The following is a 20,978-nucleotide window of genomic DNA, read 5'->3' as shown; positions in this document are numbered from 1 at the left end:
GAGTTTTAAGAAACAGATACATACACAGAGGAGAAGATGAAATGAACACAGAGTGGACAGATGCAGCCACAAGCCAAGGAATGCCAACAGGCAGCTACCAGAAGCTGGAAGAGGCAAGGAAGGTTTCCCAATTAGAGCCTCTGGAGGGAGCATGGCCCAGTTCTATGCCTTCATTTCAAACATATCTGACCTCCAGAATTCAACTGTGAGAGAATAAATCTGTTGTTTTACCTCCAAGGTTGCAGTAATTTTTTAAAACAGCTACAGGAAACTAATACGCTGAGGAAAGGAATATATTAAAATAAATAATCCTTTAGGCATACAAACTTAGAAGCGAAAGAGTAATCCTATATTACAAATAAAATACATCAACGAGACACAAGATACAATGAAATAGTATGCCCAATTTTTACAGTTGCAACTTTGAGGCATATTATAAGATTTTACATGCATCACTAACATGATCATACAGGGGAAACTTATAAGCAAAAGTTTTGCCTAATCTCTAAATATTCAGCTATAAAAATAAAGTATAGTAAGCAAGATACAGATAATCTTTCAAATCAGACTAAAAAGTGACAGAAATTAAAAACAATTAAAAATGCCTGCAAAATACACACAAATAAATGTGGCTTCTGGAACTATTCATTAAAGTATAAAGGCTCCCACTATATGATCTGCTCAAGTGGCAGAACCACCCAAAAACTGACAAAAGGAAGGGAATGACATCTGGGGAATTATAAATTACACTGGCCATAATACTTGAGATTTTTTGAAAAAATTTAACAATAAATCTTTATGATCTGGCAACCACTTGGTCATTCTGAGACTCAAATAAAAAAATAATCAAATACTGTAACCTCTCTTAGCCTCAATATCCTCATCTTTAAAACTGGGACAACAGTGTCTACCTACCTTATAGTTTTAACAGCCGCTCAGAGCTATTGTGAGGATGAAATAAGATTTCAATGGCCCATGGTTTGGGTCACAGCTTCTCTCCATAAACCGACTAGACTGGGAGCTAAGTACCCTTGCTTTTTTAATGAAAAATTTCAGGGAACAGTTACTATATTTAAAAAAATAGAAAAACATATTAAAACAAAGCTTCTTCTCCATTCTACTGACATCTAGGATCCTAGCACTTACCACATCACTAGCGCTGGAGAACTCATTATTGACCAAACTTTCAAGAGCCATCCACCGAACTGGCCTGTTTTCATTGTCCCCCAGACAGTGATAGTCCATGGGGAACAAGTCTCTGGAGAGGGCATTGTCTGTGATCTTAACTTGAAGTGTGTCATCAATGCTGAAAAGTAAAGACATGAACATCAAATGAAATGAGAGTATTTTTAAAATATGGATTATAGTTACTCTTTAATGTAATACAATTCCCACTGTGACTCCTGGAGAAAACCCCAAACTGAGAAAGAACTAAACATCAAATGACAGTAACAAACTCCTGGCACTCACACACAATTCCTAGCAGCCAGGTCTTTGTGGATGACTTCCCTTCTCGCCAGATAGCTCATTCCACAGGCAATCTGAATAGCCATGTGTACCAGGTCTTGCTGAGAAATTGCCTGTGTAACAGAAAATAATAGTGTTAGCAGTTAGTGAAAAAATTACGATGGCAGCTACTCAGTTCATTCCAATCCTACTCCATCCCCAAATACTTCTATCTATACACTGAGTTTGAAAGGCTACTTCTTGACCAAGTATATGTTCCCAAAGCTCCCAGTACCTGTTTCTATTATAGACCTTATCATTCTATAGTATAATCTACCATAAATTTCACAGTCACACACACCATAGTCACACACCCAGCAGGTATTTCCCCCCAACATCCAATGCATACAGTAGCTGCTTAGTACCTATCTGTTCAATGAATGTTTAATTTTTAAGGGATTAATTCAAATGCTTATGATTTAATAACTTGTTTTCTATAAAAATAATAGCTTTTATTAGGAGACTGTCCCCTGGGGACCATTTTCAAATTAATACAAGCCTACAAACTATATTGATATGCTTCTCTGGAGCCAGGACACCAGTACTGAGGGCTGAGGAGTGAAAGAGCCTCCAACCACTTGTTGGAAACCTTGGCTTTAATCCTGTCAATTTACAAGGCATATTACACATATTAAACCAACTATTCAATGAAGGCTTTCAATCCACTTTCTCCTGGCAACTGGAAGTACATTATTATAAATCCTAAAACCAACCTAATGTGGTTACAAAACACAGTAGGCAGCAAAACTCCCACTAGGCTTTACTACCACTACTGTCATAATGTGTTTGGAATCTGACCAAATGCTTCACAACTATGTACACAGTAGTGAAGAGAAAGAAATTCTTAGGTGACTGGCATCCTACAGCCAGCATATTAAAAACACACTCAATTATCCCCTACAATCTAGCACTCCAGTCAACAACAGCTTTTGGTATAAATATAGACCAAATGGCTCTGTAAAATCTGTTTCCATTCATAGAAGGGAGATCTAATACAAGTCCTTCAAAGAGTTATCAGGAAAATGACTGAGATGGTGTTACAGAGGGAGTGAAATGATTATGAGTAAACATACAATGGATATAAAAAAAAATTCAGCATCAGTAAAGTGTAAGCCTCAGGACAGAATCATTAACCATCTGCTCTAAACCACCAGGTTATAAATATGTTCTGGTTCATTTTGAGGTTCTTTTTGCAGGCCTTTAAACAGTTTATATATAAGAATGTTAACATCTACTTTTGAAGATATCATCAGAAAACTTTGGGTAAATACTTGGTATTTGGGGCAAAATTTTCTCACCTGAGGGTTATTGGCCTCTACTAATTTGCACTGGCGTAAAAACAATTTAAGATTCCCCCAATTCATGTAAGGCAAAATCACCATGGGCTTTTCTCCTTCTTCTATACACACATGGGTAATAGGAAGAAGATTTCTATAAAATAACAAGAAATCAGGAGAAAGATAAGTGAAATCTAAAACCTCAGGGGTTTGTTTTTAATAAAAAGGAATAAAATTAAGAAAACCTGAAAGAAAACACGAAAATCTCAAACATACTTAAAAACATAATTACCATTAAAAATGTAAAATTATAAAGGCTCTTTAAACTAGACGTTAGTGTTTCCCACATATGCACCTTTTCTAGAGAAAAGTTATATATAAACTCAGTTGTTTCCTGTGGACTGGAGTCTCTAGCTTCCTAAATTTTTACTCAAAAGGGTAAACAGAGGCACCTAAAAAGGACTTGACCAAGAGTATATTTTAACATTCCTTTCGGTCCATAATCACACTTTAAAAAAAAGGCCCCAATGCATACTGGGAACAAAAATCTGATAGCCAAGAAGGCCTCTAAGAGGCTAAAACTGCCACAAAGGCCAAGAAGGCTCTAGCTGGTCACATGGGATTTACAATCTGATTTCTAATTCCTAAACTTACTATTTACTGTCTGTGTGACTGTCTCTCTTTGCCTTAGTTTCCATACCTCTGACAGGGATGGGGATCCCACCAACCATAAAATGTTATGATGTACAAAATAAAGCCAAGCATATAGTAAACAGTCTTGTTCTTGCTTTAATTTCTACGGCACACATACTTTCATCCTTTTGCCTTAATGACACCTCTTCCACTGGTATCCGGAAATTTTTTCCCAAGGTTACATAACTTTTAACATAATGACCTCATTTTTCTCCACCAAGCTGAAAATTCCTAGAAGGCAAAAACTAATATGAACTCTTATTTTTAACCTAATGCTTTGTATTCTGTGCCATGGAAAATAAGCACTTAAAAAATATTTGAAAAATAACACAAATAACATAGGCTTAAAAACATTCCTATTCCTTAACTTAGTAAATTCTGCCTCTAAGGCTATCCAATAGGAAATAATATTAAACATAAAAAAGCCACATGGACAAGGAGAGTTAATGCAATACTAATAGCAAAAAGTTGGTAACAACTTGAATGTCCAAAAGTAATGAAAAGTGTACATCCAAATAATAGGATAGTATGTAATGATTAAATGGTTATAAAGAGATGTTAAGGAGAACATGAGTAAAAGCTTATCTTATAGGAGAAAAAGATAATAAAGCAATTCACATATTACAAATATGGAGAGGATTACACAATAATTACAAATTAAAGAAAAAGTAGTAAAAATCTGCACAGAAATAGGCAGTTGTTGTTTTTGAGCTGTGGGACTTCCCATCATTTCTACCTTGTCTCTCTGTATTTCCTAAATTGTCTCAATTTAGCATGTATGTCTTCTAAAACCAGTCACGATTCTGGCCTAAGAGTGCACAAATGAAAGTTATGGGCTTTGCCCACGCTGTGCAGGAGTTTTAACAGGGAAAGCACTGACCCTGAGCAGCTGGAAAAATGAGGATTCAGAGAACAGTAAACCTGTAGGAGGTAACACCTCTGTAAAGCTTCTACTTGCATTATGGCCTTGGCCTAAGAATGGCAGCAATGATTAGTCTGATTAGTTCTGCTTCATAGGTGAGGAACAGAGAGAGAAGTCAGGTAACCTGCTGAAGACAAATGGCAGGTATGCGGAGAAAAAAAAAATGTCATCTGATTCCAAAACTCTTGTGCTTTCCCCAGATGACTGGGCATTCCTTCCCAAGGAAGCAAGAGGGGCCCAGGGAAGATGACAGAGCCTCTTTTCACAGCCAGCCCCCCACACACTAAATTGACTAGCAGGTCTGTGCTCAGATATTCACCTGAGCATGCCAAAATTTCAGAGGTAATGTGGAGAGTTACCCAATCTAACACCCCAAAATTATTTCTTACTGAAAAATTATTTTCATGACTGAAATTCACCAAGCAGAGTTAAAGGCATTTTATCCAGGCGCAGTAAGTTTGTTGGATAAGATCAAATCATTCATTTATTGCCAGAGGATAAGAGCCTGCTAGGAAAGGTAACAAGCTGCATGAACATGTTTCAAAGTACAAATGGCTCATCTTCATTCTGCTCATTTTATAAAGGAAAGGAGGATAAAGAGGGGAAGTCTGGGACAAGTGTGGATGAGAGCAAATGCAGGTGCTACAGATAACAAAATGGAGGAAGGGCAGTTTCCATGGGGACTTGAGGCAAATGCACCCAGTTCTCAGTCTTGCTAGGGGTGCTTGCAGACTGGGAGCCATGAGGCAGTTGGAATGTGAAGGGCCTGCCCTCAGGCACTCTGGGAAAAACAGAGTCAAACCATAAGGACAAATAGCTCATGAGTACTTTGATATGAAACACTCTGATGTATTAAAATAGGTTGACAGCTACCTTTTATTTATACAGCTATTTAAACTTACAATAAAAACCAATCTCATGAATTACAGTGGAAAAAGGAGTAAAAAGAATTTCAAAATGCTTTAAAATAGTTCAACACTTTACAACTCTTATTCGTGGAATGTAAACATAAAGTAAACATGTTTTAAATGTGTAATTCCATATCACAACTACTTTTTTATAAAGTTAAATTCTGAAACCAGGTGCCATCTCTTGCTGTTACTTAGTTTGCTTGATAAATTCTACTGATCACTAGAGATCATTATTTCATTTTTATCCCTCATACCTAGCAGAGTTTCAGCAAAATAGGCACTTAATGAATCCAAGTAAAAAAATGAACAGCCCAAATGCATACATACAGCCACGAATAGTCTAGATGTCAAGGGTCAAAAAGAAATGTGTTGTAGGTCCCAGTCCCCTTAAAAATAAAATGAACTGCTACAGTGAATGGAAAGAACAATGAATGTACTGACAATGTGTTTTGTTCATTAAAAACTAGAAGAATCTGGTATCACTTTATAATTAGGAACAATTAACCATGACCAAACTATAAGCTGCCATAATCACTGACTGTCCAGTATTAACCCATTTTAAAATGCCATCCCCTTGCATCACATAATGATAACCTGGGGCTGCTAATTCATCCTGGCAGGATGTTGGAAAACCCCGGTAGAATGTTTAGAGCCTCATGAGAAAATGCTGCTAATGATTGCTTTGAACATTTTTCAGCCAAAGCATCTTTGGACTACAGTGGCTATAAAGCTGCTTCCTGGCAAAATCCTGGCTTTGTCCACCTTTACGCCTGCCACCCACTCCTGTGCTGAAGTGATGCAGACCTTTCATCAGGGTTAGATTACTAGGTCAGTACCCAAATCCTGGGTTAACATTACATACTAGTGTAACACTGTTGGCTACTCCCCCTGGAGTCAGCATGACAGAACAGCAGACACTCCCAACACTGTCAAAAAGGACATTTCCAACTAATCATTACCCAGTTCTTGTTTTGTTATCCAAAGGAAACAGAATGTGTTTCTAAGAAAATATAGTCTAAGGGATGAGTTATCCATCCGTTCCTCTGCAGATGAGGAATTCTATTCTTGGACTGAATCGGGTCAATGGAAGGAAACACTCCTTAACCCTTTCAAAGGAACATCTTCAGTTCCTCAATATAATTTGTTCAATTTTTTCAAAAGTCTCTGGCTTTTTTACTTCCAATGAAATTCAAGAGTGTCTCTTTGTTATATTAATCAATGTCCCAAGGACATGATAAACCTAATGAGACATCTGCTCTGAAATTTGAAATCAGAATAACTTTTCTCTCTCTTAAGGAACATCTATGTTTCTTTCCCTTCTAATAGTGAGATTTATCAACTTGTAATGTTTCCTTCAGCCTTGGTTGCCCAGAAGCTAAGAAGCTTGTTTTATGTTCAACTAAAGCAAAAATATTTGTCTCCTTGCCGTTGGCTTATTTATTTTCCACCTTCACAATGCCAAAGAACTCAGTTTCATTTTCATTACCATTTTATTGATTCTACCATAACTTGCCTTCTTTTTAGATTCTCAGATTCATTTGAATATGAACTAAAGTATAAACAAAATTCAAATGTAAAACTAAGTAATCATCTTTTTTTTTGGTAAAGTAACTGCTCAAAGTACACAGAAATTAAAATGCATTGATGCCTTTTGTATGCTTTCCTTTCCATCTTTTTATTTTTTCAGAAGTCTATAAATATCTTCTAACAGGGATGGTCACTCAAGAAATAACAAGTGTTAGCAAGGAGGTAGAGAAAAGGGAACGCTATCCACAACTGTTAGGATTATCAATTGGAGCAGCCATTATGGAAAGAAGTATGGAAGGTTCTCAAAAAACTGAAAACAGAAATACTATACAGCCCAGCAATTCCACTTTTGAGAATTTACCCGAAGAAAACAAAATCACTAACTTGAAAAGATATGTTTATCACAGCATTATTTACAATAACCTAAATATGGAAACAACCTAAGTGTCCATCAATAGATGAAAGGATAAAAAATAAAAAAGATGTGGCATACACACACACACACACAACACACACACAATGGTATATTACTCAGTGATAAAAAAAGAATGAAATCTTGCCATTTGTAACAACATAAATGGACCTAGAGGGTATTATGCTAAGTGAAATAAGCCAGGCAGAGAAGGACAAATTCCATATGATTTCACTTACATGCTGTATCTAAAAAAGAAAAATGAACAAACAAAACAGAAAGAGACTAACAGACACAAAGAACAGACTGGTAGTTACCACAGGGCAGGGGGATGGAGAGATGGGTGAAATAAGTGAAAGGAAAAAAAAATTAGTGATAATGATCAGCATCTTGATCTGGGTGATAGTTACATGAGTACATTCACATGTCAAAATTCATCAAGCTGTACACTGAGATTTGTACATTTTAGGTACCTCAAAATAATAAAACTATCTTCCTGAAAAATAAAAAAAAGGGATGATCACTTTCCATTTTTTTAACATGTGACCAAAGATTCAGTAGACATACAAATCAAGCTGACTCTACATAGTGCTTTCAAAAAATCTTGACCTAATATTGATAGTGCTGCACATTGTGATACTATTATTTAAGTCCTTTTTTCTCAGAAGGTAGCTTTTGTTATAGCTCTGTCAAGAAGACTGATAAAAAGCTTTTTTAAAAAAGTTCTTCATATAGAACTATATATATTTTTTAAGTCATACTATGACCTAATGACAAGAGATTTGTTAAATAAAAGGTGGTATATCCATTCAGTGAACTACTACTATAATATAGACACGAATTTATAGTTACCCATAAGAAAAGTTAGATACTTTGCTTTGCTAATATCAAAAAGCATGTTAACTTGTAAAGATAATAATGGCATTGTGATTATATAGGAAAATATCCTCATTTTTTTGGAAAATGCATACTGGAAATGCATTGATAGTGTTAAGATATCCAATTTACTTTAAAATATTGCCACAGGCACAAATATCTGCCTATCCACACCTATTTAGAGAGATGATAGAGGCACACAAATGCATGCACACACGAAGCAAAAATGGCAAAATGTTAATAACTACCTTTACATTTAGGAGGTAGGCTTACTGTGTTTATTATTCTTGTCTTTGGTATTGTATAAAAAATCTTGTAACAAATTTTTTTAGTTTATGTATATCATCCAATTTTTTTAAGAGAAATACACATATAAATATGTAAAAACCCTTTTCAAAAATCTTAGCTATGATTATATAGATGTGGGCTTAGACACTATTTTCCTTTTACTTTACTGTGTTATTAAATTTTGTGCAATGAGCATGCATTCACTTTTATGTTCTGAAAAAAAATTAAACTGTTCCAAAAAGCTTTTGATTCAGAACATTTCACAATGCGAAAATAAAACTGTTACCATGTTTAACACTTAGTTGCTGGGTGGTTTCTTCTCTTACCTGTGATGAAGACCTCGTAGCTTACAACTTTCAGTAAGCATCATTGTCACCTGAATTTCAGAAGCTTGATCTATATAAAGAAAAAGACACTGTCTTAAATGATAACACTATATATATATGATATTAATATATTCTGCTATTAGTCAATAATTATCTCAGACTATATAAAATAAATTTTCATTATAAAATACAGGTAAATCCAAATGGCTCTAGCCTGAAACTCTATTGTGGTAGGTAATCCCACTGAGTAAATCAATATTAACAGAAGACGTTATGGATAAATGTGACTACATAAAAATTAGAAATTAAGTAAGGTTCCATAAACAAAGTAATAAAAGAGTGGACAAATATCCATAACATGTAGGCATTTTATAAAGGGCTAATGAATTTTTTCCCTTCTTTAAAGAGTTCATATAAATAAGAAACAAAAAAAATGAAAAAGAGACAAAGGGAATAAACATATAGTTTACTAAAAAAAGAAACACAAGTGACTAACAAAATTACAAAATGACTTTTAGCCTCACTGCTCAGTAAAGAAATGCAACTTAAGGACACACCATTTTATCCATCAGATTGGAAGAGACAAAAAATCAGCAACCTACCCGTCTGGGCAAGAGTGTGAGGATCACCAGAGCACCGTGGTAGAGGGAAACCAATATCTAACATTTTAAATGCATATACCCTTTACATCATCAGTCTCACTGCTAAGAGTCTACCCTACACATATATCCACAGAAGATCACCTACATATAATGTAAGAATTATTCAATGGTAACAGTAAGAAATGCAAAACAACCAAAGTGCCCATCAACGGAAAACTAGTTAAAAATTAGCATATCAGAATACTGTGTGACTACTTTTAGAAATAAGATTTAGATCTATACATTTTGAGAAAGATGTCCAAGATACATTAAATTTAAAAAGCAAGCTGCAGAAAAACTGTGTTTCTGTGATCAGTTACAGCTTAAAAACAAAATTATTTAAAAAATTAGATATACTTGGGTGCATTTTTTCTCTTACTCATGAAGCAAATCAAAAGAAATTATTTATAGTGGTTATTTTAGAGATGGGAAGATTTACATTTTGTACCTTTCTGTCTTGTTTACACTTTCTAACCTTACAAACATAAAACTGAAAAAAAATGACCACAAGAGTTCTGACTGGAGACTGCAATTTTGTTGTTTTCTTGTTCTTACTTTTCTGTAGTTATAAAAAACACAAAGAATCAATATTAAATTAGTAGAAAACAATTTAATTTTCACAGAACATCTGAAATTAAAACAATTATTCCATTTTATTTTCTGCTTCTGAACTCATGGTTTTTGGTCCAAATTAATAAAACAGAACTAAAACTGGCTTTTTAGTTCAATGGTTTTGAAACAAAAACATGATAATGCAATTTATCAATGTTTAGTCTGTACCTCCCAAGAACCATAAGCCATCAAATATTTGCACAAATCTACATGAACTCCTCATTGTATAGGGGCCACTATTGTAATATATATTTTCTTCACTGTTTGAAAAGAACATTTTATAGTGAAAGCATATTTTCACTATAAAATTGAAAATCAGTTTTATTTTTAAATGGTTTTTAGATATTAAAAATAAAATTTTGAGTATAGTGTATCTCTAAAAACACTTTCAGAGAAACCAATAGCTAATTTGTATGTCAACAGTAATAACAACTTATAAAGCTTCTGATCAATGCAGCAAGAGGGAGAAAAGGATGTAAAGATCGGTGAAGCCAAGATCTACACCCCAACCCTACCTAGCAAAAGGCTGAACCAACAGTAATATGTAGACCACTGAGCTCAAGCACTATGATGATGTACCATCGTCACTCTTTAACAGTGAAGCTGTCAAAGCTGAAAATTACAAATTTCATTTACCTCTGGGACTAACTGGTGGAATCACTCCCTCTCCTGTACTCGCTAGTACTGTCCCCTTTCAGACAGCTTCACTTAGTTAAGACTTTTGTAGGTATGTAAAATGGGTGGCAAAAAGCCAAGGACTTGAAACACTTGGTACTTCTTTGAAAAAGGTGCTCCACACAGTGTCTGCTTGAATAAACTCTAGTTGTCTAAAAACTGCTTAAAATTTAGGATCATCTAGTAAATAGCACAATGTGCCTTATTCACTCTTTCTACAATCTAAATTATTTTTCATGGAATTACAGCCAGGGCTATCTGGAGGCTGGTAGGACCTTTTTAGGATTGAAAACAAGTACCAGTTGGAGGTCCCCACCCAGTTCTTAAGAGCTTACTTTCCCATCAACTGGTATGAAAACCCAAGTAAAACAAAGGTAACTTCAGTATATATCATTTTATGCATAATATTTTTCAAGTTCTTAACTTTAATAAGCATATTCTATGAAGTAAGGGACATTTGAACTGGATGATCTAAAAAAGCTATCAATTTATTAAGAGAAAATCATTTTCCTGGATTCCTTTCTCAGTATAGTCCATGTCTTTTCATTTTAAACACTGAAAGGTCTATTTTCAAGAGGTATACATTTGAAAACAATACTATAAAATAATTTACATTCTAAAAGTTACAAAAGAGAAAATGATAAAAAACACATCCCCAAACTGCAAAAAATTAGCAATTATAAAATAAAGTAACAATAAATTCAAATCAATTAATTTATTTCACAGAATTTCACTTCACAATATTCATTGTCTGAAATTCAGATTCCTAATTTCAATTTCTCGACATTTCTACTGGCGTATCCATAAGTCCTTGTGCAACATTATATATTTTTTAAGAATGTAATTTCCTGCTTATGCTTATGCTCAATTATCTTTTAAAAACTTATTTTTTGCATCTTAAGCTACACTTCTAATTGTGTAGCATGTAACAAAGCATACAGATTTGTGAAAGAACTTTGTCAGTTCTATGTAGCTTCAATTAGAAAAATTAAAATAACATTCCACAGGAATAAATCTCAGAGACACTCAATCATGCGGAGTTATCTCTTGAACAATTTTGAGGCAAAGGCTGTGGGCAAAGCACTTCTTCTCTGTTTCCCAGGCAAACCATGACCACATCTTGGCTAAGAACTCACTGTGCTTTTTCTTGTTTTCGTCTAGCTCAGAGGGAACATAATAATTACAGTGGTAAAGCACAGAAACAAGCTAGTGACTACAATTCAAGTGTATACGGGAAGAGAAATCTTATCTTGTGAAACAGTCCCAGTATCCGCATTGTGTTTTCTTATCACTATTATTTCCTTTTTTCCCCCCTTCAGAGCCTAAATCAACCCAATTCTGTACAGAAACCTCTTTTGCTAATTCAAGATTCATTTGAACAAATTAGTAAGCCCAGTTCTAAATTGTCCATAGAATATTTACAAAGCCCAGAAGAAATATTAGAGTTAAAGGAAAGTGTTTTCTTAAAAAATGGGGAAGTGCAACGAAGGGCAGTGGTTATTAAAGTTAAAATTTTACATTTACAAAGAGTAATACGTAAAACATCCTTCAAAACTAGTCAGAGAACACAATGGGGCCTAACAAATACTAACCTCTAAGTGTTTTGGGGCTAGGAGAAGTGGGTGAATAAAATAAAAACTGAATAGTATAATAAACTATTTGTTTAGAAAAGATAAAAGGTGTTTGAGTGTGTGTGTGTGTGTATGTGTTTGTAGCATCCTTAAATAAGCAATTTTGTGAAATTATATCAAATTCTATTCAAAATGCTAAATTCATTTTTCCAAAATTAATATATTATCATCTCAACTTATATAGACAGTCAGATATGAAGGGCCCCATCAATCTCTATTTTTCTTTCTCTTAAAATGGGCTAATAGACAACTAAGAATTACTTGTGCTTTTATAAATATCAATTATCAATATTTAAGTTCTAATATTTTAAAGGATCTTGCTGATTCACCAGTATTAGGGAATAAGCAATATATAATCATATCCTAGCATATTTTCATAGGGAATCTCTTAACTGAAAAATTTATATAAATCAATAAGTGAAAAATTACGTATCACATTTTTCCAAAAGAAGAATATGTGAAAGCAGGTATTGTTAATGAAAATGTAAACCAGTGCTACCTTTTATAGAATAATTTGGCAACTGGCAATCTCTTATCAAAATTTTAAATATGAACACTCCTGGAGCAGCATTCCAACTATGGTTATACCTGAAAAACTATACTAAGAAACACACACACATTTACACATACACATACGTATATCTTCTGCCGCATTACATACAACAGCCAAAATAAAGGCAGGGGGTAATGGGAGAAAGGTAAGGAGTAGGTACCCATATAAGGTACTGAGAGTCTGGGAGTCAATGTTTTTTCTTTATAGTCCTCACTACTGTGTGGTAGAGGGGAGGTAAAACCAATAACAATGTTTTTTAAGAGAGAAAAACCAGAGAATTTCAAACCAAGAAAAATACAATATTACATAGAGCAACAATGAAGTCAAGTAGATGCAGTTTTAACTAGAAGCCTGAGTTGTACCTAATAAAAGTTTAATATCTTAATTTATTAGACTTCTATTTTCTAAACCTAATGAGAATAACCCAAATTGCCTAAAAAGTTAGCACCATATGAACTAAATTAACATGGACTGATTTAAAAAGTCTGGCATATACTGAAGATTTGAGACAGAATTGCACTGGCATGAACCACCTTAGGAAAGCACTATAGAAACAGTATGGGAAATAAATCCTACCTTTAACTGTTTTTACAAATGTTTGTTTTTCTTTATTTGGATCTTTGTCATCTACTAAAATCCCATGGAAAATACGCCCAAAAGTACCTAAAGGAAAAAGAATAATTAATGAGTTCATATGATAACCTTCATTAATTATAAGTACAAAACTTTCTGGTGTAATTTAAAACAAATATAATGTGTTTTGTTTTAAAGGTTATATGTGATAAACACTACCCAGCCCTAGAGTAAAAAGATCCAAATCTTTGTTTCCTAACGACTAGTAGAAGTTATTTGTAACTATGAAATAACTTGCTTTTAGGAGTGCCATATTAAACTAAGTATGTGAGAATTCTTTCTGAATTATCCTAAATAAACTAACGATACAGTCAGGAGCACTGGGGCTTAGTAACAGGATATCAACAGAGGCATTTATGAGTTTCTACGCTTAGCCTCAGAGCAATGACAAAGGAAGAAGATGGATTCTATTCATACACTCAAAAATAGACCCCCAAACTCTGCTTCTGTTAATTACTATTATTACTATTTGCCATTGGGACAGCCTCACTTAGCTGTGACTGACCTGTAACATCCCAGCTAACAAATGAATTCATAATGACTAATCTGCATCCAAAACATTCCAAACTGCATTAGGAGAAGGGAAAAGGAATCCTCTATTAACAACTTGGGGACTGCAATGAAGTATTTTACTATTAGTTTCTGTCCCCTTCTTTCAGCACCTCCCCTATCAATGCCTTAAAAATCAAGAAAGAAAGTAAGGACCAGCAAGTGGGGAAGGCAAGGGCACTAGTAGCTATTAGACACCTACGATGTGTTAGTTCACTTAGTGTGCACCACTTCACCTAATCTTCACAACTAGTCTAAGAATAGAAATTACTTAGAATATTTCAGAAACACCTGCTAGGTAGAGATCACGTTTAAACAAGAACTAAACAGAAAATGTACTTTAAAGGTAACAAACACACATATATATGCACTTAAATATACTTAAAAATCAAGAAATACATCAAAGGTGTATTAAGGCAAATTTAAAACCTAAAGAAAGGGAAAATGAAAACCAATTTTATAAAGGAAATAAAGTGTTACTGCTTTCTATCTGTAGGCACAAAATGAGGTGAAATTCTTAAAATCTGAAACAAAAAAAACGTTATAGTGCTAAGATTCAATTCCTTGAAGAAGTGATTTTGCGGTAAAAAATACCTTCTTGGAGTACATCTTTTAGTGTTATCCTCTCCCTGGATATTGCTATATCCTTCACCTTTGCTTTGGCCTCCAAAAGAGTGACACTTCTCAAGTCATTCTTCTCTATCCTCAAGGTAGGATAACCTGAGGAGCCAACAAAGCGAAACCAAGAAATATAAATACCCTTATTATGGCACCAGGGCCAACTTGTTCAGTTAGAACCTCAGGACTCAGGTAATAGTAATGAATGAATGGATGCAAGAATCATAAAAAGAAACAGGCACACACATGAACAGGGAGAATTACTTGTGAAGGCCATGCAAAATATTGAAAAGCAACACTTATCCACCTACCCCAAAAATCTTAAACTGCAGAATTAAGACAAGAAGCACTAAAATTAATGTTACCGTTACCAACACATCAATTGCCTTTCAGCTAAAAGAAACAAACTTTGACTCATGGAATTTAATTTAAACCTTCTATGGACTGTTTTTCTCCCACAGAACTTTTTAAATAAAGACATGTTTGTAAAAATATCTTTTTTAATAAAACATATGATTGATTTTATCATTCTAGTATTCATACAGTCTACTCATACCATTGTGGGATTCCTATTTATTTTTCAGTTCTCTTAATTCCCATTCATTCTTAATATGATAACAGCAAAAACAAAATGTCTAGACGTAAATTAAAATTTCATTCCAAAAAAATACTGGAATAAAAGGAACCAGTGTTAGCAAACAGGAATTGGAAAGGTATCTTTAATGATTTACTTGCTTTGGTAGCTATTGGGAAGAAAAATCCCTAAAGAATTAGTGGACCTAGACAATGATCACCAAAGTCTGCGAGAAGAACCGCATGCGAAGCTTTGGGGAACCTTACAACAAATGGATCAGGCTGACAGCACCCGATTCCACTGGTAATCAGTTTGACCATGGTAAGTCCAGGTGCATGAGTCTGTGTGAGTGTATCTGTATGTGTTTAATCCTGCCTGGGGTTCTCTCAGTATCTTAATTTGTAGTCTGTTGTGTGTGTCATTTTAGAAAATTCCTGGTTATTATGTCTTCAAATATTTTTTCTACTCCTTTCTTTTTCTATTTTTATTTATAAAAAATATATTTTCATTGAGTTTTTTAAAAGTATTTTTATCATACATTTAATGTTCACAAGAATTAATTTCTTACTAATGGTAACTGAAAATTTTAATAAGTAGTTTTTGCTGACTTTTTAAAAAAGTATTTTGCTTTTCGCATATATAATAATTGAATTATCTATCTCTTTAAGGTTATATCCACAATCAAGAATTGATTTTAATGAGCAAAACTTAGCCTCTAAACATTAAAGCAATGATGTTTTATTCTGAACAGTTTGGACTACTCTTACATCTATCATTGTACCTTCTGAAGAGCATGTATTTATTCCTTTCATTGGTGGTGATGGTAACTGCTGCCTTTTAAAACTACAGCACCCTTTCCTTCCCTTTTTTTTTCTTGCCACTGTCTTATTACAGATCCAGATCAGTTCTTCTGGAGAATGTCTGGCATTTGCTTTTTTGAATATCATTTAACCTGTTCCTCTGTCTCTGTATTTCTTATAAACTGCCAGTCAATCCTGTGGTCTTGACTGAATTCAAGTTAACTATGGTTGGGTGAGGAGAAACAAGAATACTCTCTGGGTGGTACATCACATATAGGAGTGCAAAGTATCTAGCATGGCTACTTTTACTGATGACAAGTTTCATTAGTGAATTCAGGCAGTGACAGTCTGATCCCTCAAATAGTGAAGTTCCCCATTTCCCTTTGTTGGAAGGATTTTAAAGACTGGTGATCTTTTCCTGAATCAAATATTTTATTAGGGGGTGCAAATATGATTTTCTATCATTCCTTCCACATTTGTTTGCTGGGATTCTTCTATAAAGAAGCATTTTCCCTCATTAACTAGAACTACCTGGTTACTCCAAAATAGTCACCATTTGTCAGAGTATCACTGGTGCCTTAGTTACCTTGTATGAGTTATCGTATAAGGACCAATTTTTAAAAAAGTTTTATTATAAACTCACAGATTTTTACCCATTTTATGTTTCAATACATTGTAGTCATTATTATTATTATTATTATTATTATTATTTGATGCTCAAATAGTCGCATCTTCAGGAGCTCTTCAAGTCTTTAGCAGTTTTTATGATTTTTGGCTCAGCAACATGATCCAGGTTTATCTCATACATTACTGACCCAGTCCTGAGACCATCCATTTCTCCAAGGAATCTTGTTGTTGTTGTTTTTCATGGGAAACAGTATTGAAAGGCCACACCAGGGCACTGGGTGAAGGACAGATATTCTTAGTTTTCTGAAGAGTAAATGCCAGCCCAAGGAAGGTAACAGTTAATTGACTCTAAGAACCTAATTAATCATGCCAGCACTAAACCGAGCCCTGACTTGTGGCCTGCTGCTTATCCTGATGACTACATTGTTTCTTATTGGCATGGTGACTGATTCCTCATTATGTTTAAATAACACCCTAAGAATAATTATTTTTCCCCAAACATCTACATGTTACAGTGTAAAAACTTTCATCAAAATCCTATTATAGAAAAAAAGGGAATCATATCCCAGGCTCTTAATTCTAATGACAGCTAGCTTCCTATCATGATTAGAAAACAATGTAAAGTCCATACCATGCCCATAAGACTATCAAACAATTCATTAAAATTCAAGTCTCTGTCTTCGTGCAGCTCAATGGCTTATTTATCTAACTACCTGAAAACTTTCCTTCTGAAGTGATTCAGTAGTCCTTTTAATATAATTAATGCATGGAAATCTCCCCAAAACTAATTCTAGCAATTAAACTTAAATTTTATTTTAATGCTCCAATTTTAGAACATTTCATTCAATGCTCCAGAAAGCAAAAGTTGAGGACCGAGCCTAACCTTGCATATATTAGATACCACACACCTAGTATGGTATACATGTCCCACAAGTAACTAACCACACAGGACTATGGAGAGACAGGCCACAGACAACTTCAGGAAATCATCTTTACAATTAAGTTAACTCTTACTGGTGATTGGAGTTGCATTGTTGGGCGTGTCAGCTCTCAGGTACTGAGTCGTCTGGGTAGATGGCTGAGACAGCCCTTGGGAGCTACTGCTGGCACTGATGCTGCAAACAATATTTAGGAGATAAATATCTGGCAAGTAAGCTTCAATGAGAAATTTCACTTTTTCATATATACAAAACACATGTAGTTATTATAATCAGCTTAAAATTCTGATGGAGATCATAATAACGCTGGCTCTCCATCACAAATGTTCCGTATTGAAATTTTAATCTTCCTCATAATGTACAGCTTTGTTTTGTCCCCCTTTTCTCCACCATCACCAAGTAGCATTTTCTAATGAAAGTCATTCAGAAGTACAGGTACTAGTCCTTAAACACCACACCTGGCAGTCTAAAGCCCCACACAATGGGAACTATGGATTACCTCTTTAAAAAAAATGCCCATGCTATTCAATTAGATTGCTTCTAAGAACAGGAGTAGAAAGACAGGCCTCTTTTAATGATGGTCCAAATTCAGATGGCATACGGGTGAGAGAATATCAAAGCAAATCAAATATGCCAACAAGGTCAAAGCTTGGGAAGGGGTATCATATCTGGCTCAAGCTTGTTTAATCACATATACTTTGTTTCTTCCCCAGTTTCACCTTTTTAGAATGTATGGAACTTATCAGAAATCTCTAGTACTTGAAGCATTCCATTCCATCATATTCTCTAAATAGCACAGGAGACCCATAAGACAGTAGGCTCAAATAACTGTCAACACTGTATTCAAGATTGCTACAAATCAAGCCTCTTAAACTTGTACATTTGTCTTTTCAGTTAATAACCACCTTATCCCAGGTCATCCTTGGGCACATTCCAGTTCCACTCCCTCAGCCTTTGAATTTTGCAGCAGTGGAGAAGTGAAGCACAGAAATTCAGCATGAACAGTGAAAGCAGATGGCAGATGTCATCCCAGACTGTTACTATAAGCTTTCCATGCCTTCCCTTAGCTGTAGGATCAGCAGGGTTCAATCAGAGGCCTCCAAATTTCCTTAATATATAAAATCTTATAACTTACCACACCACGACACAATAATTCTACATTTGCAAAACCTGGTGAGTAAGTACATAAGACAAAAATTCAAGAATTGCTCTATTAGCCTACTCACACGGTAGGTGTGGGGCAGTGCAGTGAAGAGAGAGGGAACATAAACCTTGACTTCAAAACTGCCAGCACCATCATTCACTGGCTATACGATCTTGGGCAAACTAATAGTTTTCATAAAATCATCTCCTGACAAGGTTGCTGAAAGGATTATATGAAAAAAAATAAGGAAAGCACTTAAGACAGTGCCTTGGCTGTCCTCAAACATACATTTACAAATTATTGTTGATATTATATATCCTCAATCCTTAGAATGATAACAGGTACCTGTTTTTAGAGTTCTGAGAACTACTCAAAGATCAGACTAGAAATCAGTATTGTTAAAAGGATTCAATAATGGAGAAGAAAGAGATTACTATTCCCCAAAGAGGGGAGAAATAAAGGATTTTAATTTATTAATCCATAAAATGGGGTTAAGAAAACCTATTTCCCAGGGTTTTTATGAGGTCCAAGGTGTATAAGGTGTATAATATATGTGAAAGTACTACTTAAATATTACCTGCAACCAACATATACTGGTGGTTGAATAAACACCCAGGCCCCAAATTTGCTAGTTGTGTTTCTCTCCAGTAACTGAACAGTAGGTGGCACTCTTGTACCACTTCAGAATTCTTGAAAAGACTGGCCATACAATGTTGAGTATGCATGTTAATTTTCTTTCCTTCTACAGATATTTCACGGATCCCTACAATGATCCAACCACTATGTTAAGTGTTCAGAACAAACTTCTGAAACCCTAGATTTACTGCTAAGAGAGAAGTAGGGAGCAGTTGGGGAATCTACCCTCCAACACCTATTTAAGCCAATTCTAAATAGCTACATGACAGGAGGCGGAAAACGAGATAAAAATGTACATTTGCTAGCACTTAATAGTTTAAAGCCAGTCTAAATAAATTACCTCACTTGATTTTCATAAGCAAGTAAGATTAGTTATGCAAATATGAACCCTACTTTAGAACTGAAGTTAGAACTTAGGGCAAAGATCATCATTGTTTTTCAGAACACTTAACACAATTTGTGCTTTTTATTTTTTGTGTAATTCATTTATTTATTCACAAAACAAATATTTACTGTCTACTACATGCCAGCTACTGTGCTGGGGATACAACAGTGAACATAATAAACAAAGATCTCCACCTTCATGAAGCCTATATTCCACTTCCTGTTTAAAATCTGTCATGCTCAAGCAGATGACAAACTCCAAGAGGGCAGGAAAAGTGCCTGCTAGTCCACCCCTTCCTGCCCATCACTGAGTCAGTGCCTGGCACAATAGGCCCCAGGTGGCCTGAGTCTCAGTGAGAGCTCAATAAACTACTTAATCAAATAATCAATGCATAGAGAAAACCACACTTCATTGGAATAGAAGGACATAATCCAGACAAAATTTTGTTTCTGATGTGAGCTGCTGATATATACTGAAAGAGGCGAAGAATTATTGATATGGCTTTTTGCCTCTTTCTACTATTTTTCACTCAATATTCATTCAACAGATACCTGTCAGGCATCAGATATAGAAACAAATAAAAAGAAATAAAGGGACCTTGTTAACCAGTAATGATGAGGGTGGTGGGTAATGGAGAAAATGGGAAATGAAGATATTGCCAAATAAGAAGCTCAAGTATCCAACAAAATAGGAACAAACTTTCCGACAGTCATGAACTAACAGGGAAAGACTGCAGTGTGGACAAGCTGCAGATCAATCCTTCCACTGAAGGACTTCAGAGTGAATGTGGAGAGAAATTGCCTCTACATACAGAGACTGAAGAGTATTGGGAGAGGAAAAGCCACATACATGGGCTCCACCTGCCCACAGCATGAGCACATCTCAGGCAGTTTTATTCTCTGCCTCTAAAGAAGTTCAGTGGATAACAGGACTCTGGCTCCTAAATGCCTGGACTGGGGGAACTCTCTACCATTCCCATCCAAGGAATTCCATGAAACCATGGTTTTCATCAAATCTCACAGGGCTGCTGTGAGAATTAAGGGAATTAATAGATGCAAAGCACATGGAACAGTGCCTGGCACATAACAAGTACTTTAAACATACAATACTGAGATATTACAACACAGCTATTATACAATGAGTCCCTCCTGTCACTCTGCCCTGGTCCTAGCAGTACAATCTTGGAAAAGTTAATCTCTTTAAGCCTGTTGCTTCACCTTTAAA

General features: G+C 35.0%; 1 protein-coding gene across 3 annotated transcripts in view; it reads right to left on the bottom strand.

Annotated features, from left to right (window-relative positions):
* RYK (receptor like tyrosine kinase) overlaps positions 1-20,978 on the bottom strand; it is a 91,299-nt gene that overhangs the window by 18,039 nt on the left and 52,282 nt on the right. For 2 of the 3 annotated variants that reach the window (XM_037024754.2, XM_037024752.2), the window contains exons 7-13: positions 17,666-17,766; positions 14,627-14,761; positions 13,427-13,513; positions 8,739-8,808; positions 2,805-2,937; positions 1,471-1,580; positions 1,147-1,306 (exon numbers count right to left, since the gene is read on the bottom strand). In XM_037024754.2, the coding sequence (XP_036880649.1) occupies positions 1,147-1,306; positions 1,471-1,580; positions 2,805-2,937; positions 8,739-8,808; positions 13,427-13,513; positions 14,627-14,761; positions 17,666-17,766 (796 nt within the window). The remainder of the gene's footprint in view (positions 1-1,146; positions 1,307-1,470; positions 1,581-2,804; positions 2,938-8,738; positions 8,809-13,426; positions 13,514-14,626; positions 14,762-17,665; positions 17,767-20,978) is intronic. The other variant, XM_037024753.2, reaches the window with a different exon arrangement.

This window comes from Manis javanica, chromosome 3 (genome assembly GCF_040802235.1).
Source record: "Manis javanica isolate MJ-LG chromosome 3, MJ_LKY, whole genome shotgun sequence".
In the NCBI taxonomy this organism is placed as follows: domain Eukaryota; kingdom Metazoa; phylum Chordata; class Mammalia; order Pholidota; family Manidae; genus Manis; species Manis javanica.
The sequence above is the reverse complement of the archived record's forward strand: the minus strand, read 5'-3'. Positions and strand labels throughout refer to the sequence as shown.